The sequence below is a fragment of the Emydura macquarii genome, unplaced genomic scaffold (assembly GCF_026122565.2).
Source record: "Emydura macquarii macquarii isolate MOO-44397 ecotype Brisbane River unplaced genomic scaffold, CSIRO-AGI_Emac_v2 contig_670, whole genome shotgun sequence".
Lineage (NCBI taxonomy): Eukaryota > Metazoa > Chordata > Testudines > Chelidae > Emydura > Emydura macquarii.
This window is the reverse complement of record NW_027130807.1, coordinates 470,307-496,865: the sequence shown is the minus strand read 5'-3', so window position 1 is coordinate 496,865 and position 26,559 is coordinate 470,307. Positions and strand designations below refer to the sequence as shown.

Here is a 26,559-nt window from a genome sequence, read left to right as displayed (position 1 = left end):
AATTTGCAGTTCGAGCAGACCCACCCACGCTAGCTCTGATTCAGCTAGCATACTAAACACAGAGGCATAGCTGCAGTGGTGTGAGCGACAGGTGGGACTAACTGCCCAAGTAAGTACCTCAGCTTTCAGACGGGCTCGCACTCAGGGTGGCTCGCCCCTTGCGCGGTTGCGGCCACGCTGGTATGTTGAGTGCGCTAGCTGGATCAGAGCTAGTGTGGGTTGGCCTGCCCGAGTAGGAAATTACACCTCCAGCTCCAGTGTAGACTTATCCAGAGAGAGCCAGACAGGGAGAGGGAGGAGGAAGAAGAGAGACGGGGGAGAGGGGAAAGGCCAGGAGGCTCGGAGAGAGGACGGAGATGGAGGGGAGAGAAGGCCAAGAGGCTGGGAGATGGAGGCGGCGGGAGGAGCTAAAGGAAAGGCTAGGAGGTGGGGGCGAGGGGAGGGACACAGAGAAAAACTCTGGGAGGTGGAGGGAAAGGCTAGGAAGCTGAGGTGGAGGGACGGGCGGGGTGGAGGGGACGAGCGTGCACAGCTCGCAGGGCGAGAAAGATGAATGTTCAGGAAGAAGTTGCTGCAAACCCTCCCCACATTCCGAAAAGGTGACTGAAAACTGGCAAGCCGCAGTCTGGATTCCAGGAACGGCTAATCCTCTAAATGCCCCTTCCTCCTCCTCCTCAGTTTCCACACAGATAGTGTCTGTTTTGGGTCTCGGGGAGGGGCTTTGTTGTGTGGGATACTAAATACAATGAGATAATGATCCAGCTTCATCAGAACGACGTCCAGAGGAAAGGCCAAGAAGTTCTGGCAAGACCGGCTCCGGGAGCAGGAAGTATGCGTCACTTGGGGAGGCTGCCTCAGATGGCAGTGTGCGCGCCCTCTGGCTACCTTGTCACAGACTTGATGGCCAGCCTGTTCCAAGTCCCCACAGGACTAGCTGCACAATAACAACACTCTGCCTGCCTCCAGTGCCTTCCATCTGAGGATCTCAAGGAATGAAACCTCCCTCCCTGTTATTACTAGCCTGATATTACAGTTTGGGAAAGCCCCAGCCAGGAGCCCACTGGTCTAGTTGTGAGGCCTGTGTGGAGCAATCTGCGTGACTGGGCTCTGATCAGACTCCTACAGGGCTTTGCCTATAAATAAACTGGAACTCCTGGCTGTGTGAACTGCCTTCATGTACTTAGTCCATCTACTGAGCAATGGAAGAGTAATGCTCAGGACAAACCATCAAGTAAGGTCTCATTGGAACAAACGGGTGTGTGTTCCCAAGGTCTTTGGTTAAGGGTGAACAGAACATGGATATTGTGCCTGGCACACAACATCCACTTGGCAGTGAGTTACATTTTGGGGCCAAATTCTGAGTGTCGGTGAACTGAGCAGAGTAACAGAAGAGGTTCGCCAGTGGCAACAGTACCAAGGAGCAGCGGGTGTTTAGCAATGGGATCTGTTTGCCTCTCCTTGCTACAGGAAAATGTGCTGGTCCGCCTGCAGCTGTCTGAACTGGCTGTCAGAGGAGGGTCAGGACAGGGCTGGAGGTCTTCTCTGCCCTCCCCTTGTGTCACTGCCTTGCAGACTCTTGCAAAGACTCTTCCTAGAGAACTAGAGAAAACCTGACTAATTTCAGTTGATGTCCCCATCTGCTGCAAGGTGGGATTTGAAGACGCGTGGATTCTTTCTCACACAGGGTCCTGCGGTGAGTGAAGAAGATAGCGCCCAGCACCAAAAGGTGGAAGAACTGTGCCAGTTTTTGTTCCTTGAGAAGGTTTTGTGCTTTGGATTTTGACCATAGCCGCCATCCTGGGATCAGGCTTGTTCTAGCTCTAAGCCAATCCCAATTAACAGTTGTCTCCGCTTTATTTAGCGAGGCAGAAGCCAGCAGTGCCAGTTATCTGCTGGCTGCTGTGAACATGGTAGAAGCTTTGAAAAAAAATCATCCTCCACTTTCACATTCAGTTGCTTCCCTGTCAGTTGTCTACTGGGCTGGTTACTCTGGATGTTTCTCTTTTTCTGCTGCTCCAATTCTGTGAGCTGGGGTTTGTCTTGGAAAGAGGCTTTTCTCTTGCCTTGGCAAGATGAGTGGGGGAGCTCAGTGATGCCCGGCCAGCTCTGCTGTTTGGTGGGATCTTGGTATTCTGCTCTGCTGTGACTAGACAGCTCCTCTACCTCTAAAGAGGCCTCCAGCTTCCAGTGGATTTTGAGGTGAACATGACAAGTGTTAGTCTGCAGATCCCTCCAGGCAGAGCACGGTTATTGTCAGGTGGATGTCCCTGCAACTCTCCCAGTAGGACAGAATCCTTTTATGGCAGGCTAAAAACAAACTGTGTCATTGCAACAGTCAAATAGGGGCAAGAATCTACAGCTGGACAATCTCCTGTGTGAGGGAAGCCTTCTTCCACCAGAGAGAGAGATTCTCTGTGCCCCAAGACAGTAGCTTCCAGTTGAGCAGAGCTGTGTGATGTCCTTTGGCAGGATATTTGCCAAGAAGCAGATTGTGCACCATACTCCATCTTCAGGGAGCCCTCTAGAAAGCCCCTTCCTTAGAGCATTAGCTCTGTGGTTTTCATTACTGCAGGGATCTCAGAGCCTGGGCTCCGGCCTGAGTCTGAATGTCTACACTACACTTTTATAGCCCTACACCCCGAGTTACCATGCAAGCCCAAATCTGCTGACCCGGGCCTGCTGTGGCCATGCTGCAGGTCTTTTATCACAATGTAGACGTGTCCTTGGAGATCTGAATTACTCTATTCTGTTTAAAAGACCACTGTTCCCTTTTTAATGAGACAAGTTTAAAGGGCTGAGGACTTTGATTCACATGGGACAAATGGAGAGGGTTGTGTTTTCCATTTTAATGGAGCATATTGCAAAGGGCCAAGTGTCCTTGATTTGAGAGGAATGGGTTGAAAGGACTGGTGTCCTGAATTTGGAAGGAGGAGCTTGAGAAATCTGTGTCTCAACTTGGAGGGCCTGTGTCCCTGCGTTAGATGGGATGGGCTGAGGGATATGGGTTAGTTTAAAGGACCCGTGTCTCTGATTTATTTTATTGCTGATATATTTACATATTTAATCTTGGCCTGTCACACCCGTCTTGTGGTATCACACCGTGGAACCTTTGAAAGAGTTAGCTGGTTTCCAACAACAAAACTGAGGCAGTCTGGAACAAGGCAGTTAGTTAATTTACTCCGGAGAAAAGGGGTGATTCATCTCTCTGACAGTGCACTTTGATGAATCCCAGAGGGCCCGCTCTCCTCCCCTCTCGCTGTTTGTTTACAGTTTGAGGTGAGGCAGCTGGCGAGAGGCAGCCCGGAGCGGAACAGAAACATTTTCTTGCCAGTGCAGCCATTCTCTGGCCCCGGAGCAGGGCTGGTGCGTTCCGTCAGTCACTTCTCCTGTTGTACTAGCTGGCGCTTTCAGGCCTCCATCCTGTGGAGTCAGCCCAAGCTCACTGTTCTGAGCTCTGCCTGGGCTGTAGACAGCAGAGTCCCTGTTGCTAGGTGATGTGTCCTAGCTGAACTCTCCTGGGTCGGATGGCCCTGTGTGTCTCAAGCTAATCCCTCTTGGCTGGTTTTTCATAAGTGAGCCCCCAATGGCAGGATAATCTTGGGTAAATCCAAGCGGTCCCTGGTTGATCACCGAGATCTTGATAGTCACACCACGTGTCATGAGTGTGTGTGTGTGGGTCTCACTCTCTCGAGTCCTTGGGTGGGTGCTGTGGTTTGAGCAGGTCTCTGTGGTGGGGTTAGTGGAGTTGGTATTGAATGGTTGCTGTGTGACTTGATTCAGGCTGTGGAGGTTGGCTGAAGGTCCAGTTGTGCTGTTTAGCAGCAGATTCCTCTCCCTTAGTCTGGCATTTGTACTCTGAAAGAGGAGTAAACCAGAAGGCTTATACAATTACTGGGCTTGGATTGGGGTCCTTCAGACATATAACTCTTGTGCATAGGGGTGGGTGCAAAGAGAGAGAAGGGAGGACAGATATGGGGAGAACATGTTTGCAGAGGGAAAGAAACTGATTGGATGTAATGACCCCATTCCTGCCTTTGTCGCTCCACCAGTTCTCAGCCACAAATACAATTAAATATTTCTTACCTCCTCTTTTCTCCTCTCTGTCTCTAACACAGCTTTCCCTTACACCCCTTCTCCTTTCCTCCTGTTTTAATCTTGAGTGTGGCTGGGTTCCCCTTGTAGCTTGCTGGTTCCTTTGAGTCTCAGTGTCAGACACTGGCTTTGGGAAATTCATAACCTTTCACCTTCATTCAGCATTAGGAGAAATCACCTCTTCTCCAATCCTGAGCTTCTGAAATCTGCGTTAATCTACTTTTCATCAGTGGAGGCCTTTTGGCTAAAATAATCCATTTGACCCTAGACCTCCTATTCCCGGGAGTTTGCCCTCTGACCTTCCCACTCTCGCTGGAAAAAACTGGCATGACTTTGGCTGCAGCCTGAGTTTTGATTGCTTGAGATGAGGCCAATTGGCAAGTCAGCGAGTAGTCTTCATACTTATTCAGCAGCGGGGCTTGGTACCCAAAGTCATTTATCCCCCAGTGCCAAATTGGCAGCAAACATCCATCAAGGATGGAAGCATCCACAAGACACACTTAAGTTAAAACCCAATAAATGTATTTTAATTATCCCCACGGCCCATGCTGCTGGAATTCTGTAGGCTAGCGTCACAGGGGGTGTGATCCTGGGTGCTTATGACACCTAAAGGGATGAGTTGAAATTTGGGGGAGATAGAGTTTCGAAGGGGATACCACACCCATCTGGCATGAATCTACAGACAGCGATCCTCTGGAACAACAAGGCTTCAGGTGGTGTTTTTGCTGTTCCAGAATGGATTTTTTTAACAGTGAGGGTAAATGACTCCTGGAGCGATCTACCAAGGGAGGAGTGGGATTCCCCATGCTGTGAAGTCTTTAAATCAGGATTGGACACCTCTTTCTAACAGAGCTCAGCCAGGCGTTATGGGCTTGACACAGGTATGGCTGGGTGTGGTTCTCTGGCCTGCATGACGCAAGATGCTCAGAATGGGCCCTTCTGCTTTCAAAAGCTGTGAAATGGAATTTCCACATCAGACCCTGGATGTCTACAGAGGATTGTTGCCCACGGAGATGCCGTCACTCGCAGCCAATCAGAAAACTCTGTCTGTCTGGAGCTATGGGGAATCGTGTTCAGCTGGGCAACTTCTGGGAGGCCAGGGAAAGGACCCTCCAAGGGGCTTGCTCTGTGAGTGTGTGTTGGGCAGCCATCAGCCTGAATGGACGTTAACCAGAGCACATTTGGGAGGCTCCTGTTTGTTTTGTGAACCCCTTCCCCACCTCCTCTCTCTCTGGCAGCTGGCGGGTAATTCTCCTCTGGTACATCAGCGGCACATGCAGACCTTCGCCCCTCCAGCAGAGCCCTGGTACCCTAAAGAGGCAGTGAGGTGGTGAGCGGGGGGGGGGGGGCGCGGAGGAGACTGTGCACTTGCTAGAGGTGCAGGGTAGGGCGGGAGTGGGTGAATTGAGTTTATGTGCAAAGTGGGGGAGTGTGTGTCAGGGTGAGAGCAGTTGTTGGGGGAGGGAGGGAGGGTCTGTGTGTGTGTGTGCGCGCATGTGCGGGGACCAAGGCCTGAGGAACCCAGGCAACATACTCTCAGGGACCCATTCATGAGGGACGGAGGGGAATGAACAGCAGCAGGAAATGGACCAAGTGAAAGAGCTTGAGGAGGAGGAGAGGCCTAACATGGAGGGCAGATAATCCCATTTCTGCCTGCTGCAGGTTTTTTACACCTTCCTCTGAAGCATCTAGTGCCCGCCATTATCAGATACGGCCGGGCCGGGCCGTGTGTCTGACTCAGGATGGCAATTCGTACATTGCAATGAGAAAGGAACCAGCAAGAGCGAATGAAGAGGAGTTTAGTGGGAAGAAATGAAAGGCAAAAATGAAGCTCTAAACCAGTGAGGAAGGCGCAAGAGCGAGAGAAGGAAATTCCTCTCATTCTTTCTGGCTAAGGTAGCGCTTTCCACTTCCATCGTCTGGTTTTTGTTCAGGTCACATCTCAGGCAGCCGAGGGTCCCTCTGCTGCTCCAAGGAAGAAATAAATGGTTACTCATGGAGCTGTCCCGGCGTTACTCACCAGAGCCTGCATCACCAGGAAGACGTCATTCAACATTAACCCATTCACCACTGGGGAGTCCAAAAAATACAGCCCAGGTGTGGTGTGTTTCAGCTGGCAAAATGGTCAGAGGGATGTGGCTCGTGTGAGGAAGTGGGGCAAAAGAAGCAGCTGGAGCAGGAACCAGATGGCGAATGAACTTTGGAATGGCGTGGGGCTGGATGATGCAAGGGACCCAACTTACTATTTTTGTTGATGCTTCATTTTATTGTTGTTCTGATCCAGTTTGTGTCACTGGAGTTAAATTAAGAGTCATGACTGGCTGATGGGAGACCTAGCAGTTACCACTCGTTCAGGAGGCAGTCATGAATCTGTAGAAGATTGCAGGTTGGGAGCTGAGGACCGCCCTGGCTACTTGCCAGAAGCTCTGAAGCTATTCTTACTCAACACTAAACGAAGCAGATGGCAGTGACCCTCATCAGAAGGCTGTGTGGTCTGTGAGGCCCTGTGGCCGTGTCAAGAGCGTAGGACTGGGATTCGGGACACTTTGTGTCCTATCCCAACCCTGTTATCACTCTTACTGTATAACCTTGGGTCAGTCACCCATCCTCTGCACCAGTGGTTCTCAACCTTTCTAGATTACTATACCCCTCTCAGAAGTTTGATTTGCCTTGCGTACCCCCAAGGTTCACCTCACTTAAAAACTATTTGCTTACAAATCATCCGAAAAAATACAAAAGTGTCACAGCACACTATTACTGAGAAATTGCTGCCTTTCTCATTTTTGCCATATGATTACAAAATAAATCAATTGGAATATAAATATTGTACTTACATTTCAGTGTATAATATATAGAGCAGTGCAGTATAAACAAGTCATTGTCTGTATGAAATTTTAGTTTGTACTGACTTTGCTAGTGCTTTTTCTGTAGCCTGTTGTAAATATCTAGATGAGCTGATGTACCTCCTGGAAGACCTCTGTGTACCCCCAGGGGTACATGTACTCCTGATTGAGAACCACTGCTCTATACCTTACTTCCCCATCTGTAAAATGGGGATAATGATACTGGTAATCATAAAATAATTGAAAAATATTACCCTTCTCATCAGGGTAGAAGTGCAGCCCATACAGATTACAGCTGATGATCTGAAAGCATGCGTGAAAGTTCCTTGCATGTTCCTTGCATTAAACTTTAAATAAATGCATCTTCGCATATCTTCTGTCACCCATGCATGATCCATGTGCTTTTGCTGGTATGGAAATGCCCAGCAGGCAGTGTAGCTGGGCTGCACAGATCAGAACGGGGCACTGTAGTCTTTGCAGGCCACGTTGCAGGGTTCAGGATGAAGATGGTCATGTTGGAGAACTTCCTGGACCACATTTCACCCACTGGCTGCTGTTCAGCTACCCCTTGTGTGAAAATGCCCCATCGTCCAGGGAACCCACACATCTTGCCCTGGATTAGTTTGGTCTCTTATGGGCACTTAGGGGAATGAATTGCCTTTTGACCCCAGAGAGAGGGGCTCCTTTTAGGCCAGGCTGGCAGTTGTGGAGCGCTGAATTGACTAGGTCTGAGGGAAGGCACAGGCATTTACTCCTTTCTGGCCTAATAGTCTGATGGAGCTCTAAGTCTTTCTGTCTGTGACCATCCTTCCATCCCAGCCACTCTTCTTTCATGCTCAGACCTTTTGGAACCCTGTCATTGATTCTTTCGTTCGCTCCTTCCTTCTTTTGTCTAAAAATTAGGAACCGGCTGGAAAGACGATGGTGCTATTTTTCCTTTGGCAGAAGGATGCGCTGTGCTTTTTAACGCTTAGTGTGAAAAATGAGTCTTGGCTCCTGTTACTTTGTGCAGATTTCATAAATAAACAGAATGACATTTTCTGTGGTTTAAAATCGAGGAGAGGAAAAAGAAGACTGGATTTTGGTCTCCCAGTTGAAATGCTTAGTGAGTGACTGACTACGAGGGTGTTTCCTTTCCCATCTGTGCCAGTCAGGCAGCGCCTCCCCGAGGGGCCCTAGCCCAGAGAGCAGGCCAGGGATCTTGAGAGGTGGGAGAAAGGGGGACTTGGTGCGAAGGCCACATATTTTCACTGTTCCCGTGGTAACCAGCCCATTAAGGAGATACAGATTAAACCTCCCCAGCTGGTGCATGTGTTTCTTCTCTGTAGCCCAGGTTTCCCCTCCCAGCCTGGACGTGCCATGGAGGGAGCTGGAAGTTGTTAGCGGCGGCAGGTGGTTCTGATTTCTCCAGGAATCTGGCTGCTCGGGGCGGGTACAGCCTGGCAGGAAGGCCAGGATGGGTCACTTGGAGGGTGGAACCTTGATGAGGGATCTCCTCAGTCTCTCTGAAAGATCCCGTTCAGGAGAGAGACCCCCCCAGAGAATGTCCAGTGCCCCCACAGTGTGGCTTCCTAGATCAGCCTGATCCACCAGCACAGCGCCCTGTCTCAAAGAGCAGAATTCCCAAGTCAGATCCCAGACGGTAAGCAGGGTTGGAGCTGGTGGGCCAGTAAATGGGAGACCTCCAAGGACAATGCAGGGGCAGCAGGACATGCTCACTCCATGTGGAGCGCTCTCTTCCCCCTGAATCTGTATGGAGTCAATGTCCAATGTGGCACAAGGGGGAAATCTGTGATTGGACATGATGCCTCTCAAATGAGATGCCAGGCTGTCGCCCCCTCCCCTTGTGGGCGTGAAAGATTCGGTGGCACCTTGTACAAGAGCTGGGAGTAACCCTGGTGTCCTGAGTGAATCCCAAGTCCAGTAACTATGCTGAGTTTGAACCCAGAATTAGCTAAGACTCTGTCTACACTTGCTGCAAAATTTGGCGTTAAATTCTTTCTACCTCCTACTTACCGGGGGTCTTCGGTTCGCTGCGCCGATGGGAAATGCGCTCCCGTCGATGCAGCGTTACTCCACCTGGCAGAGGTGGATTAACAGCGTCGATTTCTGGGTCGATGGAGTGGGTCTCCACTTCCGCTCGGTTGATCCGGATCAATCGATCTGACGGTGGCGAATTTGTCACCCTCCATCTAGCCGTAACCTGAGGCATGTTCCTGTCAAGCACATTGGGATCCTTGGATAAATATCGCTGTAAACCAGAAGTTCACAAAATGGGGTCTTTGGATCACTTGTGACCCACAAAGCAGAACGCCTGCGGTGATCTGCATAGAGGTGGGCTAGTCACACGCTGCTGGCTCCTCCTCTTCGTTTCCAGCTAACTGAGTGGCATTAAAAGACAACTAAAAATACATACAGTACTTCCCTCTTGTTACTTTCCCACATTAGTCATTCCTGTAGCTGCCACGGGGATGTTATACGATTGTAAACATGAGGAGAGCTGGCCTGTGTGATCATTAATGGGATGAGATGTGTCCGTGAAACACTCTCGCTGTTTATGCTGCAGCCCTGCCGTGGTATAAATTATCAGACTATGCGGAAATATCGGCAGGTCATTTGCCCTTCAGTCTAACCCCTGCTGCCTTTTTTTCCCCTACCGTGGTGCACAGACCCCCGCCCACATACCGGGTGGATGCAGACAAAGGGTTCAACTTCTCGGTGGGCGACGATGCCTTCGTGTGCCAGAAGAAGAATCACTTCCAGGTCACAGTCTACATTGGCATGATCGGAGATCCCAAGTACGTGAAGACCCCAGAGGGCCTGAAGCCCCTCGACTGCTTCTACCTGAAACTGCATGGAGTGAAGGCAAGTCCTGAGGGGGGGGGGACCCCGCAAGAGCTGACGGCCGTTACAGGCTGCACCGGCATGTGTACTGTGTGTGGGTGACGGCGTGTGGGCCAGGGAGTGAGCCTGCACAGGGGAGCCAACGGGTGTGACACGAGCACGTGTGATCCTGCCTGCACATGGGTGGGAATCACAAGTTCTGCTTGACCTCGGTCGCCTAAAGGAAGGGTCTGAGCCTTGTGCTATAGCCCCACCTGCTGGGTGAGGTAGGCTGAAGTCTAGTAGAGAGAGAACAGGCAGTGAAGAGGCAGGATCCCCTGGGAAATCTGGCTTGTCTGTGCATGTGCCTGTGTACGTCAGCGCCTGTACGTGTGAGTCTATATATGAGGACCAGGGAAGGGGCCATCTGGCCCCAACAAGCGTAGCGATCTCCTGCCCTCTCTTAGAGGAGAGGGTACAGGCAATGGCTAGGGGGCAAAGTAAACTTGGCTTTTCTGAGCACTGGTTATGGTGCCAATGAGGGAAATTTCCAGGGGGCGGGCCTAGATGCACTTTGGGTGTGCGGCTAGATGGATGGATTGCACACGGCTCGGGGAAAGGGGTTGAGGGAGGGTAAAGGCATGCTATTCCACTTTCTGTAATGTGCCTGGATCTTTCCCTTCAGCTAGAGGCCTTGAACCAATCGATCAACATAGAGCAGTCGCAGTCTGACCGCAGCAAACGGCCCTTCAACCCTGTCACGTGAGTACTGCCCAGGGCGTGGCAGCGAGGACCGTGGAGGGGGAGGGTCCTTGGTATGAATACACCTGAGGATAGGATGGCAGAGAGGGGTGAGGGGCTGTGAAGTGCTGGCATGGAGGGCTCAGGTGGTCTCTCTGTCTCCTTCACTTCCCAAAATAATCACTCCCTGCCCAACAATGAACTCATTAACCCTGGGGTGGGTTCCTCTTGCCCGCAGAGCCTGATTTGAGGCACTTTGGCAGCACCCATTGAAGTGAGGAAGAGGAGGGAGTCCCCCCAGATGATGGCAGCTGGGGCTGATCTGCCCACATGAGGGGAAATGGCTGTTCTCCGTGTGGCCTCCTTTCCAGCTGTGTCCTCAGTTGCTCCTCTGCTTCCCCCTCCAGGGTCAATCTGCCTCCGGAGCAGGTTACGAAGGTCACGGTGGGACGGCTGCACTTCAGCGAGACCACGGCCAATAACATGAGGAAGAAGGGCAAGCCCAACCCTGACCAGAGGTACGGAGCAACCTGGTTTCCGCCAAGCCTGCGACGGGGGTTGGGCGGGCTGTGTACGTGGGACTCAGGGAGGCCGATTTGGGAGGGGGGCAGACTGAAGCAGAGCTGTCCCTGCTGTCTGGGAGCAGTACTGCCTCATGCAGGCCGCCTCGATCGGTAGAAAGGAAAGGGGGATGCAGGAGATGGGCTCTGCGGAGCTATCCTGCCATGCACTGAACGCAGGGGCGAGGCATTTGCAGGGCGAGCCCCTGGGCAAGTAGCTACAACTGTGGGTCTAGATCCCAGCTGAAAGCAGCAACGCACCCCCCCTGGCGCTGTGCTGAGGAGCCAGGTCAGTACCAATACGGAAGGAAGAGCAAGCCCGACTCGCTCACCAGCGCCGCTCCCTGTGGTGCCCTGGGTTTCTTTTGCCATCTCTGGTCCAGCTCCACCCTGCTGAGCACGTGAGCAGTGATCGGAGCCCAGCCTGAGCAGGTCCCGCCGCAGGGCCTTGGAGGAGACCGTGCAGTCAAAGAAAAATCGTCACAGCAGCCGAATGCCCTTGTAGACATGGCTGCAGCAGAAGGGTATTGTCATGGGGGCAGTGGATGTCTAGAGGATCTAAATGTTGGCTGGATCAGACCGTGCTCATGAGAGGTGTGTCCCCCCTCTGGGGAAAGTGTAGGAATATTAGTTGCACCGGCTGTGGCACAGGGGCTTCCCCGTCTGTGTGAGGGAAGGCAGTGTCAGCCATGCCCCTCTGGGGACGCGCTCCTCCCCAGCTGCAGATGACCCTTATGGGTGTCTGTCATTTGTAGGTACTTCATGCTCGTGGTGGCCCTGCAGGCCCATGCCCAGAACCAGACCTACACGCTGGCTGCCCACATCTCTGAGCGCATCATCGTCAGAGTAAGTTTTCCCCTGACTCACAGGACACCCCTATCCCCGCTCTGGCTCTCAGGGTCCCCACTATCCTTTGCTTGTCTGTTTGGGGCTCCTTTCCTTTCCCCCTTCTCCTGGCTTTTCAGTACCCCCCACCACCCTTTGCTTGGCTCTTCAAGACCCCTGCTGCCCTTCCGCACTGTTCCCTGCTTGGCTTTCTGGGACCCCGCTCCCGACCCCTCCCGCACTTTATGAAGAAGGCAGCCCACGTCTTCCAGTCAGAGGATCCATTTCCCTCGGCCCCGCAGGAACCCAGCACAGAGGGACACGGACAGAGAAGAAGGCGCGTTCTTCAGGAGGGGAGTGCGAGGCTGGGGACGTGTCGTGGGAAGGGACTGTGGGGAGCAAGGGAACGGTGCTGCCTGGGGAGCTTCAGTGGGTGTCCTGGTTGAATTTTCCAGATGCGTACACCTGAGGGAGCCCGTCTGAGGGGCAGCCCATGGGCGCTAGGTGAGCAGTGCCAAAGGCTGGAGTCAAGGCCAGGCAGGAAAGAGACTTGATTCCCCTGACAGGTTCTCCCAGGGTTCAGCTAGTCAAGCTCTGGTCTCTTATGGGGATCGGGAGTGTGGGGTCTGAGGAACGTAGCCCTGGGGAAGGGGCCAGTTCTGGCGCTGCATGGCCGCTCGGAAGCAAGAAGCAGTGAGAGTCAGACTGTGACTTTGTGATTGGCTGTCTCCGCCCTGCCGCCTTTTAAGTGCTTTGTCCGTTTCCTCTAGCAAAGGGCCAGTTCGGGGTTAAAACACAAACGGAGGGCGGACGGGGACCCCGGAGTCTGCAGACAAGTAAGTACACGATGAACTATGCAGTCTCCGGGGGGCTCCACCACAGAAACTGTGGGAAAAACAGACAGCCTGGATCACACAGACTCAACCCCCTGATCAGGGCACAGTAGCAGCCATGGCCGAGGCAGTGTGGAGATAAGATATAGACCCGTAGCTCCCTGTGAGAGACATCCCAGCAGCGCCTTGCGAGATTCAGTGTGAGCCTTGCTCCAGGGAGGGAGAATTGGCCCGTCGTTCTCTTTCCAGCCGCCCTCTGCTCTCAGGAGGTTCCAGCCCCGGCAGCGCTACCTTCCAGGGGATGAGTCTGTGCGGGCCTCGTATTGGGCAGGCAGAGCGTCAGCACAGTTCCAAGGTCTCAGGTAGCGTCAGGCACAGGAAGTGGGAGATTTCACTTTGGGAGAGGAAAGGTGCGGACATAGATGCTGCATTTAGTTTGTTTCTCTCGGCTGGTACCTGCTTTCTGGGAGAGAGCCTGGCTCAGAGACGGGGATCAGAGAGCAGAGAACACCCCACTGCAGGGCTATTTCCTCACAAAGTGCAGGCAGGGCTTTGCTGCCATAGGCTCAGGGAGCGAACTCCTCACCCCTTCTCGGCCCCACGCAGAACTCCCGTCTCCTGCTCCTCTGTCTGCTTTTGCTACATTGCTTTGTACTGCCGCAGCGCTCTGCATGATGCCCCCGGCGACCCAGTGGCTGTGTGTGTCCTCTGCTGGCCGTGCCGCCCTGCATTGGGCGGGGGAGTTCAGGCGGATTGCTGCCCTAGCACCTTCCTGTGGAGCTGGTGTTGCTGGCTTTTGTGCTTTACAATCCCAGGATGATAATAGTTCATGTACCTGCTACTGAGCTTTTCCATCGACAGCTGGGCAGGGAACCTTTTCCGGTGGCTGCACAGCGATAAAAGGGCCCGTGGCGTGGCCACGACTGGCTGGGGCATCAGGCTCGGACTGTGGGGCTATAAAACGGCAGTGTAGACATTGGGGCTCAGGTTGGAACCTGTGCTCTGAGACCCCGTGAAGGGGGAGGGTCTCAGAGCCTGGGCTCCAGCCTGAACCCGAACATCTACACTGCAGTTTTACACCCCTGCGAGCCTGAGTCAGCCGCCCTGAGTTCTGAGGCGTGGTGCCATGGGGTTTCATCGCTGTGTAGACACATCCTTACATGGCTGGGTCCTCAGGCACTTGCCAATTAAACCCAGCGAACCTCCTTGTTTTTCCCACACCCCTGGAACAGGCTGCCCTAGGCTTGCAGAGATTCCGTTCCACTTCGCGTACAAGGCAACTGTAGAATAAGGGTGCAGCCTGGCCAGGTGCTTCAGTCCTCACCCAGGCTCCATTGCTGCTCCTCAAGCCCGTTTACCACGTTTCCCCATCCATGCCAGTGACTGAAAGCCCGTGTAGATCTTGCACGTCCTGAGCCGTGGCAGGCAGCCGTGATAGCTCAGGGATCTTCTCATCACAGAGATGTGGGGGCACCCCCCATCCACGCATCTTCCATCCCAGCTGTGCATGGCATGCTGGCCCTCTGGCATGTATTTCAGGGGGAGAAATCTTGGGGGGTCCTGCTTAGGGTTCTGTTAAAACCCCTCCCATGTCCGTACTGTCTCTGCCTAGCAGCATCGGCCTCTCCTCTCTCTGGTTTTGTCACCGTTGAAAAATCTCTGTGGTTGATCTGGATGCTCTTCAGTCGTGGCCCTCTTGCCTCTCCACAGGCCTCTAACCCAGGTCAATTTGAGAGCGACAGTGATGTCCTCTGGCAGCGGGCCCAGCTCCCTGACACCGTCTTTCACCACGGCCGAGTTGGCATCAACACTGACCGCCCGGATGAAGCCCTGGTGGTCCATGGCAACGTGAAGGTCATGGGATCGCTGATGCACCCGTCAGACATCCGAGCGAAAGATGACATCCAGGAGGTGAGAGCTGGGGAAGCTTGGCGGGGCACAGCAGGTGGTAGGTCTGGAGAGGCACCTAAAAGTTTGGATGTTCATGTGAGCACGTTCCATCCGCCCAGCTGAGCGGGAAAAGCTGTGAGGAAAGGGTGTCTCCTGAGAGCGTGAGAGCTGCCTCTCGCCCAGCAAGCTGGAAATCCCATGAGTGCAGAACAGCCTCCCTCCATTGCACTGCCTGTGTCATGGAATTTCAGCTTTTCTTCTAGCGGGAACCAGGAAGTGCAGAACAGCAAATGTGAAAACCGCCAAAGACATCAAGCCAAACTTGATCCTGCCTCCGGTCAGGGTCAGTCAGAGCCTTGGGGGAAGGCCCTTGTGGTTCTTAATTTACCTGATCTGGATAGTAAGGTCAGATGCCATTAGGTGCAGTGAGGTTTTCAAGTATCTGAGAGCTGTCTTTGCCCCATCCCGTGGCGTGTGGGGGAGAGGGAGGGAGTGATGTGGCTCACTCCGTTTTCTCATTGACCTGTTCCTTGTTTAATGAATCCTGGCTCTTAACCCTGGCTACAACTGGCTAGCAGACTTGGTCCAGCAGATGGATCTGGGGAGGTGGGCGTTCTCATTCAGGGTCTGGCATCTATGAGACCTGCTGCTGTAGACACTGATGTGAGCCCTTGTGGCCATCACTCTTTGCTGCCTGGGGCCAGATTCTTGGACCCTTAGGGAACAGCGTCCTACTTACAGATCTTGTGCGTTCGCCTTGTCACAGGTGGACACCACGGAACAGCTGAAGAGGATCTCCCGCATGCGGCTGGTGCACTATAACTACAAGCCAGAGTTCGCTGCCACTGTGGGCATTGAAAGCACGTCTGAGACAGGTACGGTCCCTGCACCAACCCACGGGCTTCATCCTCACAGTTTTATACTGTGGGGGAGTTCTAGTGCAAACTACCATTGCTCCTTAGTCATAACTCACAGCAGCGCCTGCTGCTCCATCACGGCTGTACTGATGTTTCTCAATCCTGTCTTGCAGCTGTCCAAAGAAATTGTAGAATGCATATATGGTATACAACCTGGGAATCAGTCTATCCAATTGTCCCTTTCCTAGCTGTTTTCCATTGGCTTTAGGCTCAGGTTAAATTCTGGCTGTGTATTGGCCTTTCAGGAAATGAAGTCCCCTACACGCTGTGTTTTGGCGACTCTGGGATGGATATTGGTTCATTGTTAATCATCGCACAGCGTGTGGGGTTTACGTCAGCAACTGTGTGACTTGTGAGAAGTAGTCAGCAATTGTGGAAGGATTCTTGGGGGCCGGAACCACTGACTGGTGCTGTGGTTTCCATGCAGGTGTCATTGCTCAGGAAGTGAAAGAGATTCTCCCAGAAGCAGTGAAAGACACTGGGGACATGGTCTTTGCCAATGGGAAGACCATCGAGAACTTCCTGGTGGTGAATAAGGTTAGTGGTACCTCCACAGAGCTGATGGGGGATGAGTAGGAACTAGTGATTATAGGGGCGGGGGAGGATGGTGAATTTCGGTGTGTTTTCTTTTTCCCCTTCACATAAAGATGGAGATGAAACAGAGTCAAAATCTGACACCTGGGAAATGATCCCTTACCAACACTTTTAAGCCCAGTCTTTCCTGCTTGAGTTTCAGCCAGATGTGTTCTTTGAGGTAGCAGTGAGGTAGCATTAGTTACTCTGCATCTTGGACCCATGTCCTTCTGGGATGGTGATGGCCAGTGGGAAGACTTGAGCCCAATATTGGTGGACGTTGACAGCAGTTCCTTGAGGGAGGGCCTGTTCCTGGCTTCCCTCAAGCAAACTGTTGTAAGGCTTATGGCCCCATCCAAAAAAAAAAAAAAAAAATCACTTGCCAAATTATGATGCTGTAACTAATCTTCCCATTCTGGTTCAGACAACAGAGGAGGTTGTGGCAAGCCAGCCCGGAGCACGTGGCTCCAGTTCTCCTCAGCTCTTGGCAGTCTGGCTCCTGACCCAGGCGATGCCTGAGGCTGCACTAGCTGTGCTGGAGATGATCTCCACCAGCAGTGGATAAAAATCAGGTGTCTGTGCTGATCTCAACACGTCTGCCAGCTGCCCTTCGTGTTGTTAATTGTGGGATTTGGTGGACTTGCCTGTAGACTGTAGCGGGAATGAACAGGGCCGATACTGGGTGGCTCTGTTCCTTCTTGGCTGAGGTTCATTTCCCTTCTGCAGTTAGATGACAGGCAGTGACAATGGCCAGGCATGTATTTTTTCTTCTTCTGTGTCTGACTTTTGTAGCGCTTTTTTTTGGATGCAGACCTTGTTACTGCCACCTATGGTTTTGTACACTCCAGATTAGATTCCTGCAATGCACCCTACAGGGGGCTGCCCCAATATCGGCATGTAAAAAGGAGCTGCAGCATAGCGTTGGGGGGCGAGGGAGGGAGCTGCTTGTTTATGTAGTGTGTCTTGTGAGAAGCACGTTACACTGGGGCTGCCCGCTGGTCCCCAGGGAGAGTTTATCATGCTGGCTTTGAGCCGGGAACTGCCTACTGCTATGAATTACCTACAGGGTCTAGATGCCCCAAAGCAAGGACCAGGCCCCCCATCGTGCTAGGCACGTAGATCAGATAGGGATCAGGTTGGGATTGTGACAAGACACAGTGGGTGGAAGAAATAGGGAAAAGGGTTTGGGGATAAGGAGGTGACACCTGAGTGCGCACCTCCCCCCCTCCCAGCCCCATGGGACAGTGCTGAAGTTGTGAGCAATGGGGCCTTGGACTGGAGCTCCTTTGTGTACTGGAGAGGCCGTGGCTGGCAGGTGCTCGCTCTCTGGGGGCGGTGAATGTCAGGATTGGCTTTCTGATTGGCCAGGCGGTGAATGTCTCTGTCGTTGAGAAGAGCTGGGTGCTGACAGGCTGCCAAGGACCCCTCATGCCGAGAGACCAATTGAAGTAAACACATTAAAAGATGTGTATAAATATCAGTGTCCAGATGGCTACGCGGCAGTGGGGGGTGTTTCCTGTTGTGCCTTTCCCCCCGCCTGGGTGTGATCGGCACACAGCGACCTTTCCCCCGGGGTAGGGCAGGTCTGGAGTGGCTCAGGGGACAACCGATGTGAAAGCGGCGAGGCAGGTCTGTGGCCGTGTGGGCATCTGTCCCCCGGCTCCCGGAGAGGGCTCATGCAGAGTGATCTGGGCCCCGGCAGGAGCGGATCTTCATGGAGAATGTCGGGGCGGTGAAAGAGCTGTGCAAGTTGACTGACAACCTGGAGACCCGCATTGACGAGCTGGAAAGGTGGAGTCACAAGCTGGCGAAGCTCAAGCGGCTGGACAGCATGAAGTCAACAGTCAGCTCTGGGGCGTTCAGGTACAGGCGTCCTCCCTCCCTCCCAATCCAAACACAGGGCAGGGGAGCAGAAAGGAATGTTCTCCTTCAGGCCTGTACACCAGTCAGCCTGCGCTGGGGTGTACACAGGGAGATTCCCCCTGGGGCACAGTCAGCCTGGCGCTGGGGGTGGGTGCAGGGAGATTCCCCCTCGGATCTAGGCAACCTGGCACTGGGGTGGGGAAGAATACAGGGAGATCTCCCCTCGGGCACTAACTACCCCCTCAGGTACACACACCCTGGCCCTTGGGGCACAGGGTGCAGGGAGATTTCCATTTGGACGCAGGCAGCCTGGCTCTGGGGAATGTGGGGACCCAGGGAAATCAGGCCTCAGCACGGCGCTGGGATATTGGAGACTGGAGATGACCCCTGAGCTGCTGTTAGGGAAAAAAACTGAACCTAAGGCAGTGGCTGGAAAATCCGGTACAAGATTGCAGCACGGAAATGGCAGCCCGGTCCGACGGTCCATGCAGGGCGAGCCACGTCGTGGCAGTTCATGCTTTCCGACCTGTGAGGAGCAGGTGAAACCTCCATTGCAGGCCCTCCCTGCAGGATGGCGCGGTGAGGGGTGCAGAGGTCAGGTTGTTCGGCCCCCTCGCTCTGCGTTTCCTTTCACCCTTTGGGGCCTTTGCCGGTGTAGGGCCGGGCTGTCTGACGGGCCCTTCAACCCACCATGGTGCTTTAAGCTTTCCTCCTGCAGTTACTGAGCCTGGTTTCCCACCTGCACCCCACTGCCCCCCAGTGAGCTCCCCTGTGCGTAGCTGCCGGGCCCTGGGGAGACACATCCCGCCTCAGCTCCTCTTCTCTCCTTGCAGCCAAACAGGAAGTCAGTTCAGCCGTGCAGGAAGTGTGCCCCACAAAAAGAGGCCCCCCAAAATGGCCAGCAAGGTACGGGGGCCTTTTGTGAAGCGATGTGGGGTGTGATGAGGGGTGGGGGAGGGCTGTGTGTCTGTGCAGTGAGGGTGCGTGGGCGGCAGTGGTGCAGAGCCTGGGGGCTGCGTTCCAGGCAGCTGTGCAGTGGGGGGACACATGAGCAGGGCAGAGCTGCCTGTATCCTCCTCCTGCAGCCCTTTCTCCCTTTCCCAGTGCCCTGCGGCCATCCTGCCTCTTGCATTGGGGCCAGCCAGTGCCTTGGGAACAGGCCGTCCTGCTGCTGCTGCTTCAGTGGCCACCAAAGGGCATTGTGGGATGCAGGAGGAATGGCCTCTAGCAGTGCAGTGCTCTCATCCCGGGGCTGGCAGGGGACGGGGTAGAGACCCCAGGGCAGAGTGTGATAGAAATGCAGTGAACCCTACACCGGGCAGGCAGTTGATTCCTCTGCATTTTTCCTGCAGTCCCCGTCTGTTGTCACAGAACAAGCCTGCATCAGTCAGCGCTTCCTGCAAGGCACCATCATCGCGCTGGTCGTCGTCATGGCGTTCAGGTGAGTGACTGCACACCCCTACTGCTGCTGCTCTGCCCTCAGCACTGGGAGGCGCTTTCCCCGCCCCGTGGCACAGCCAGGGTCTCGCCTGGGAGATATTCACGGGAGTCATGCCTGCTTACTCGGGGCTGAGTTTGACCCCTGGCCTGACCTTCAAGGCTCTGGCCTATGTATTCTGCGCCACCAAGACCTTCCTCCAAACCCCAGCCTCCGTTGCCTTCTCCAGTTCATGTCTCTGGGCCTCCCTCTGTGCTGGCCCCTGTGTCTCGAACGCCCTTCCTCTCTCAGCTCCCTTCCCGCTCCTCAGTCTGCTGTCCACCTCAGTGCCCCTGCCCAAGCAGTGCTAGCCTGTTGCCCACTCAGATGGGGCATAGCTCATGGCAACCAGCTCAGCCATCTGAAGCCAGCCTGCTGTATCTATGGCATCAAGAAGCGGATGATAAAAAGAGCCTGATATGAAGACCCTGTGAGCATTATCTGGGCTGGAGAGGGAGTGGTAGCTGGGCTGCAGCTGCCAACCTAACCATGATGGGCTTGGGTTACTGAGACAAATGGCCACTGTGGTGCTGTAGAGGGAGAATCGCCTTCTTTCTACCACAGTGCAGATACAAATTGCCGGGGCGTGTAATCTTCTCTCTCTCCTTCCCAGCGTGGTGTCCATGTCCACCCTCTACGTGCTGAGCTTGCGCAACGAGGAGGACCTTGCAGATATTGATGGGTACGTGTCCCCCTCCTGCACGCCATCCCCCAGAATGTTTCCTGGCCTTCTTTGTTTCTTAGGGGCCTGCAGTGCTTGACAGACAGGAGGGAGTACAGAGAATAGCAGAAAGGACAAGCACAGGGCTGGAGGGATAGGTTTGTGTAGCGAGATTAAAGGAATGATGCAGGGTTGCCCAGACAAGTCAATGGAGGGGAAGTGGGTGGGGTTATGGTGTCTGTCTTTTAAATCTTAACTGGGAGCAAAGGGTGAAACTGAGCAAGATACATCTATAGAGAGACAACGTGGGGGAGGTAATATCTTCTATTGGACCAACTTCTGTTGGTGAGAGAGAGAAGCTTTCGAGCCATACAGAGCTCTGCTTCAGGGCTGGGAAAGGTACTTTCAGCATCACAGCAAAATGCAAGGTGGGGAACAGACTGTTTAACATAAGTAGTTAGCATGTCTTGCAAGGGACCATTCAAGGTAGAGTGGCCCTTTAACACCTCTGCAGTCGTAGGACAAAAAGAGGGTGTTAGTGGGTTACAGATTGTTGTAATAAACCATAAATCCAGTGTCTCTCTTCAGTCCCTGGTTTTTTGTGTCTAGCAAAATAATGAAGTTAAGCTCCCAGGCTTGTCTTTTGAAGGTGTTGTGCAGGTTTCCTTTGATGATGAGACTGAGAGGTCAGATATAGAGCGATCCCTTTGTGAAAAGTTTTCACCCACAGGTGACAGGGTGTTTCGTGTCTTTTGTTGTTTTCCTTTGTGAGTCCATTCAAGTGCGTAGTGAGTGTCTGGTTTCACCCACTTTGTGGTGTGTAGGACCCATGGATCTTGAAAGGTGTGGTGTGGGGGGTGTTGATCACAGTAGCAGTGGAGATGTGTCTCCAGGTTTTGCATCTGTTGTTGTGGCCGGGCCATTGAGTTGGTGTGTCCTGGAAAGCTTGCTTCTGATGATGTGCTTGGAGGATTGTTTGAAGGCCAGAAGAGCGGGTTCATGAAAGATTTATTTCAGGATGGGGTCTCCATTGAGTGTGGGTTGTAGTTGTTTGATGATTCCCCATATGGGTTCCAGCATGGGGTGGTAGGTGACAACTAGGGATATACAGTTAGAGGGGGTTTTATTTCTGTATTGAAGCAGGTTCTCTCAGGGTGTTTGGGTGGCACGATCCACGATGAGATCCACTTCTCGGGTGGAGTGTCCTTGTTTGGTTTAGGCTGTTTGTAAGTGTGTTAAAGTGTATACCCCGGACTTTCTCCTCGAAGCATATTCTGTGCTTTCTGAGTGCTTGGCTGTAGATAACGGATTTTTTGGTGCATCTGGGGTGGTTACTGGATCTGTGAAGGTGGGTGTGGTGATCCGTGGGTTTCTTGTGTATTGTTGTCTGTAGGATTCCATTGCTGAAGCTGATTGTGGTGTCCAAGAAGTTGATGCCTAGTGTGGGAGTGTCCCAGAGAGAGTTTAATGGATGTGTGGTGGTTGTTGAAATTGGGTGGAAATCTATGAGAGAATCTGTCTAGGGGATGAAAATATCCAGAGACACTGGCTTTATGGCTTATTACAACAATCTGTAACCCACTAACTCCCTCTTTTTTGTCCTCTGAGTGCAGAGGTGTTAATGGACCATTCTACCTTGAATGGTCCATTACAATATGTGCTAATTACTTATGCAAACAATCTGTTTCACCTTGCATTTTGCTGTGATGCTGGGAGTATCTTTCCGAGCCCTGAAGCAGAGCTCTGTGTGGCTGGAAAGCTTGTCTCTCTCGCCAACGGAAGTTAGTCCAATAAAAGATATTACCTCACCTACCTTGTGTCTCTAATACCCTGGGACCAATATGGCTACAACTACACAGCATACGAGTTGTGTTGGTCTGGGGAACAGTCCACCAGAGTAGTGGTGAAAGGCCTATCACTCGAGGCACCTAATAGAGACAATCCTCTGGAGAATGAGCTGTAGGACCTCTGATGAGTGTTGATCTGTGATATTAGATATGCAGTTTTATCCGAACAGACTTTGGGAGCTGCCTGAGGAATGACAGGTTGAATCTGGCCACTGGGGGGAAGCCCATAACAGAAACGTTGATAATTAGGTGCTCCTTGAGTGTAGAGTCTAATGAGCAGATGTTGCAGAGTCCAGCCAAAGTATGTTCCCTAGTTTGTGCCAAGATCAGCGGGCAGAGGTCAGAGCAATGCCTTCTCTGTTCAACTGCCTCAAGCAAAATGGGAGAAGCAAAGGAAGAAAGAACAGTGTACTGAGGTTTTGGTATAAAAGTGTCTTTGCAGCACTGTTTAAACAGCCACTTTTGGGTGTCTGGAGCCATTGGCTGTGTAGCAAAGATCTTGACCTTGAGGCCAGATCCTCAGCTGGGATAAATTAGCATCATTCCACTGACCTCAATGGAGCTAGGCCAGTTTGCACCAGCGGAGACTCAGGCCTTCTGAGGAGAGCCTTTGAAGGCCTGAGGAGAACATGAGCATGATGGCCTGGATTCCCTGCCCACTTTGCTTCCACGTGGACAGTGGCAGACAGGATCTTTGCAGACTTGCCTCAGGTTGCTGTTGGCTCTCGCATTACTGAATAACTGACCTCTCTCTTTCCCTCTCTCTTCCTCCCATTTCTGGTCTTCTTCCTTCTGCTCCATTTACTTCTCCATCTCAACCCATTTTCTTTCCTGTATTTTTTCTTTCCCCTTCCCTCCTTTCCTCTATATTTTCATTTCTGTTATCCTTCCTCTCTCTCCCTCTCTCCTCCTCTCTTTTCTTGGTGCCCTGTAGCTCTTTTGCTGTGCCCACTGCCTGTCTCTTGGCCCTTTTTCAGCACAGGGGTCCTGGGGTCCCGGTTGCCCTGTGCCCACGGTACGTTACTCTTCTTTCATTATACTGTTGATTTGAGTGCTGCTTCCCTTCTCCGCCTCCTCATTTTCTTTCTCCTCTGTCTGTGTTAAAGAAGGCACAGATGCTCCTAACAAAACAGGAAGGCGAGGGGAAAAACCAGCATGGTTGAATGGCCAGGCCATTTGAGTCAAATGGGTATCCTTCCGACAATGGGGATCCAACCCTAATGAAGCCAGTGGGAAGGAGCTTGGATGTGAGCAGGCAATGTGTAAGATGGGAATTGGGGGCTAAGATGGAATTTGAAGAGCAAGTAGCCAAAGGGAGATTAAAAACAAAGTAAAAACATTTTTAAAGTAGATTGGAACCCAGAAAACAGTGAAAGACTCATTAGGTTGGCTGGACCATCAGGGAGCATGTGTGGAAGATAAGGGTGGGGTCCTGTCACCTGTACTCGAGTGCCGTAGAGCCACCTGTGGGGACTAGCTGTGGAGTATGGTGCTACTCAGAGTAAGTGTGGCTGAATCAGTCCCTGAAGAATTCCTTGCTATGAGTCTCCGCCACAGCAGATGTTGGAGAGACCTCCGCCCAGCCCTCTGAGTCTCAGGTAATAGAAAGATGAGGCACTATGAAAGAAGGAAGTGTCAAAAGAGGAGGTGCTGGAACACATGAGTAAATTAAAGAGCAACAAGCCATCCAGAGTAGACATACAGCCAAGATTTCTGAAGGGGTTGAAGAATGAAGTGGCTGAGCCGCCAGGTATAATGTGCACTCTCTCATTAAAATGAGCTCCAACACTGGAAGAATGGAGGGCAACAGCTATTGTATGTAGCTTTAAAAAAGACACTGGGAACTACAGCCAGCAAGCCTTACTTTAGTTAAGGGAAACTGGTTGTAATACTATTTAAAAGAGAAGCATAAACCACCTGCCTGATCAAACCAGCACAGCTTCTAAAAAGAAAAATCATGCCTCATCAGTCTCTTAGAACCCTTTGATCATGTCAACAAAATAGTGGATGAAGGAGAACTGGATGGCATAATTTATTTGAACTTTCAAAAAGCCCTTGACATAGTCATTCTGTGGAGGGCATTATAGCAGGTAAAGGGCCCTGGGATGTGAGGTAAAGCCCTGTTCTAATTAGGAGCTGACTAAAAAACAAAGGCTAGAAATAAATGGCCAGCCTTCATCACAAAAGGTTAGAATTGGGTATCCAAAGGTCCATATTGAGGCCAATATTGTTTTAATAATGTTGATTAGTCACCTGAAAAAGGAGGGAGCAAAATTTGCAGAGGACACAATATTATTTAGGCTACTCAAGACTAGAAGAGACTGTGAGGAACTTGAGAAAAATCTAACCAAGCTAAGTGAATAGGCAACATGATGGCAGATGAAATTCAGTGCTGAAATAGGTAAAGTAATGCACACAGAAGGGAATAATATGAACTACTCCAGTGCCTTACTTGGCTCTAAATGTGACCATTCAGGAAAGGTACCTGTGCATCTTTGCAGGCAGCTCAATGAAGACCTCTGCTCAAGCTGCAGCTCTGGTCAGGAAACCAAATAAAGTGTGAAGGTGCATAAGGAATGGAGTGGAGACTAATATTATCTATTGCTATTATAGATCATGAATAAGCTGCATTCACGTGGAATTGAGCACTGTGACTCAAAGAGGAGATAGCAGAGATCCAGAGTTGAGCAATGGAGATTGTTGAGGGCATGGAGAGATTTCCTTATGAGATGACAGAGAAAAAATGGGAACTGTTTTGTTTAGAAAGAAGGTGGATATGAGAAGGGAGTATAAAATGACTGGGAGGGAGAGGGTAGACCAGGCACTTCTCCTCACCCTTTCCCATAATACTAGAATAAGGGGACATTCAAGGACATAGTAAGGCAATACATTTGAATCTGATAAAAGGAAACCCTTTACACAAAGCACAATTAGCATGTGAAACCCACTGCCACAACAGATAATCAAGAGCCCGGGCTTACTGGGATTCAGAAGAGGATTAGACATGTATCTGGGTACGAATACCACCCACTTACGTTCGGCAGCACCAAGAGATTTTTCAGAAAGGAATTAAAGCTCCATGCTTCAGGCCATAAACCAACCCCTAACTGGCTGGAACTGGAAAGAAACTTCCCCTGGGGGCAGGTTATTTCATAATTACTCGCTAAGGGGCTTCTTATAACTTCTTCTGAAGCAGCTAGCGCTGGTCAGTGCCAGATCCGGGATCCTAGGCTCGATCTAGCCTGACATTCCCTCTGTTCCTAGCTCTCCTCTGTCTCTGCCAACCATTTCCTTCCCCAGCCTGGCACTCTCCCCGTTTCTCTCTCACTAATCTCCCATTCTTCCTCTTTCTCCATTTCTGCTCTTAGTCCCTCTCCCATCTTCTCCCTTTGCTTTCTCTCCATGCCGGCTCAGTCCCTCCGACTCCTGCCCTGCCCATTCTCCCTCAAACAACCCCTTCTCCCTCCCCCTCTCTCTAGAGATTTAGGCAGTGCTTTTGTTTCTTATGTGAAAGGCTCTTACCCATGTTTCCTGCATTTTAGATTAAATCAGAACTTCGATAAGACTCAGCTTGTTTCTTCCACGGCTTCGTCAGACAGACTTAGCGATGGCACTTCCCCACGCCCTGGTAGGTACCAGCTCTGCAGACCTGAATGGGGAGCGTGTGGCAGGGGACATGCTTCTGCTGTGACCAAGCCAATGCTAATAACGCTGGCAGTTCCCTGGTGCTGTATTGTACAATAGCAGAGCTCATGTGGGTTCCCAGAAACCTTGATACAATATAGCAGAGGGGATGCGGCCGTGGAGGGGTTGGGGCTGTGTCTTGGCGCTGGGGAGTTCTGGGGGCGGGGATACAACAGAGGGGATGTGGCCGTGTCTCAGTGCTGGGGGTCCTGGGGGCTGTCTCAGTGCTGCTGATGCTCTTCTATCCCTCTGAAGCTGGCTCATAGCAAGTGTCCCTGGTGTTTGTCTTGCAGTGACCGTGAAAGGGTCGGACTTTGCCTATGGCTTGCCCGGCCGTAGCGTAGCCGTGTGTTTCAGCCCTCCGTGTTTCTCCATGTGCTGTTCTGCCACTCCCACCAATGCCTCCTCTGTTGCTGTCTCTGAGAGCAGCCCGACGCATGCCCCCAACCGGACAGGTAAGTACCAGCCCACCTGGGACGTGCCAAGACCGTGCCGACGTCTCTGCCCCGCCCACGCTCTGAGCGAGCATCCTCTCTATGGTGCTGCGTGCTTTGAGGAGCTGATACTCTCACACCTGATCCCCCAGAAGCCTGGAAGTGATGGCTGGACTGAGCAGCCTTCCCAATGGTTCACACACTAATGTCCAAGCCCATGCTGTGACACCCTGTGATTGGAACCTCTCCAGGGGCAGCAAATTCCCTGCCTAGGATTTACAGCCCAGCTGTTACCTACACTCTCTCCATGGTGTTGGGGGAGGATTTAGAGACAGTCCTTGTCCTGAGCTCCAGGCCTCCTGCCTACTTGTCTCCCCATGATGGAGCCAGCGTGGGTTTCCCCCCAGCTGCACTAGCTGCAGCTGACAGACTGAGCGAGCCCGCACCCTGTCTGTTATAGCCCCTGGGTCTGTGTTGTTGTAAGTGCACGCTTGAT

At 52.3% G+C, this 26,559-nt stretch overlaps 1 protein-coding gene across 4 annotated transcripts in view; it reads left to right on the top strand.

The window, feature by feature from the left end:
• MYRF (myelin regulatory factor) overlaps positions 1-26,559 on the top strand; it is a 105,432-nt gene that overhangs the window by 65,397 nt on the left and 13,476 nt on the right. Inside the window, exons 8-22 of one of the 4 annotated variants that reach the window (XM_067541501.1) lie at positions 9,605-9,800; positions 10,444-10,520; positions 10,907-11,017; positions 11,815-11,905; positions 12,655-12,720; positions 14,428-14,628; positions 15,374-15,482; positions 15,952-16,061; positions 17,800-17,960; positions 18,794-18,866; positions 19,313-19,401; positions 20,051-20,119; positions 22,880-22,960; positions 25,488-25,573; positions 25,923-26,084. In XM_067541501.1, coding sequence (XP_067397602.1) covers positions 9,605-9,800; positions 10,444-10,520; positions 10,907-11,017; positions 11,815-11,905; positions 12,655-12,720; positions 14,428-14,628; positions 15,374-15,482; positions 15,952-16,061; positions 17,800-17,960; positions 18,794-18,866; positions 19,313-19,401; positions 20,051-20,119; positions 22,880-22,960; positions 25,488-25,573; positions 25,923-26,084 — 1,682 coding nt within the window. The remainder of the gene's footprint in view (positions 1-9,604; positions 9,801-10,443; positions 10,521-10,906; positions 11,018-11,814; positions 11,906-12,654; positions 12,721-14,427; positions 14,629-15,373; positions 15,483-15,951; positions 16,062-17,799; positions 17,961-18,793; positions 18,867-19,312; positions 19,402-20,050; positions 20,120-22,879; positions 22,961-25,487; positions 25,574-25,922; positions 26,085-26,559) is intronic. The other 3 variants (XM_067541502.1, XM_067541503.1, XM_067541504.1) reach the window with 3 other exon arrangements.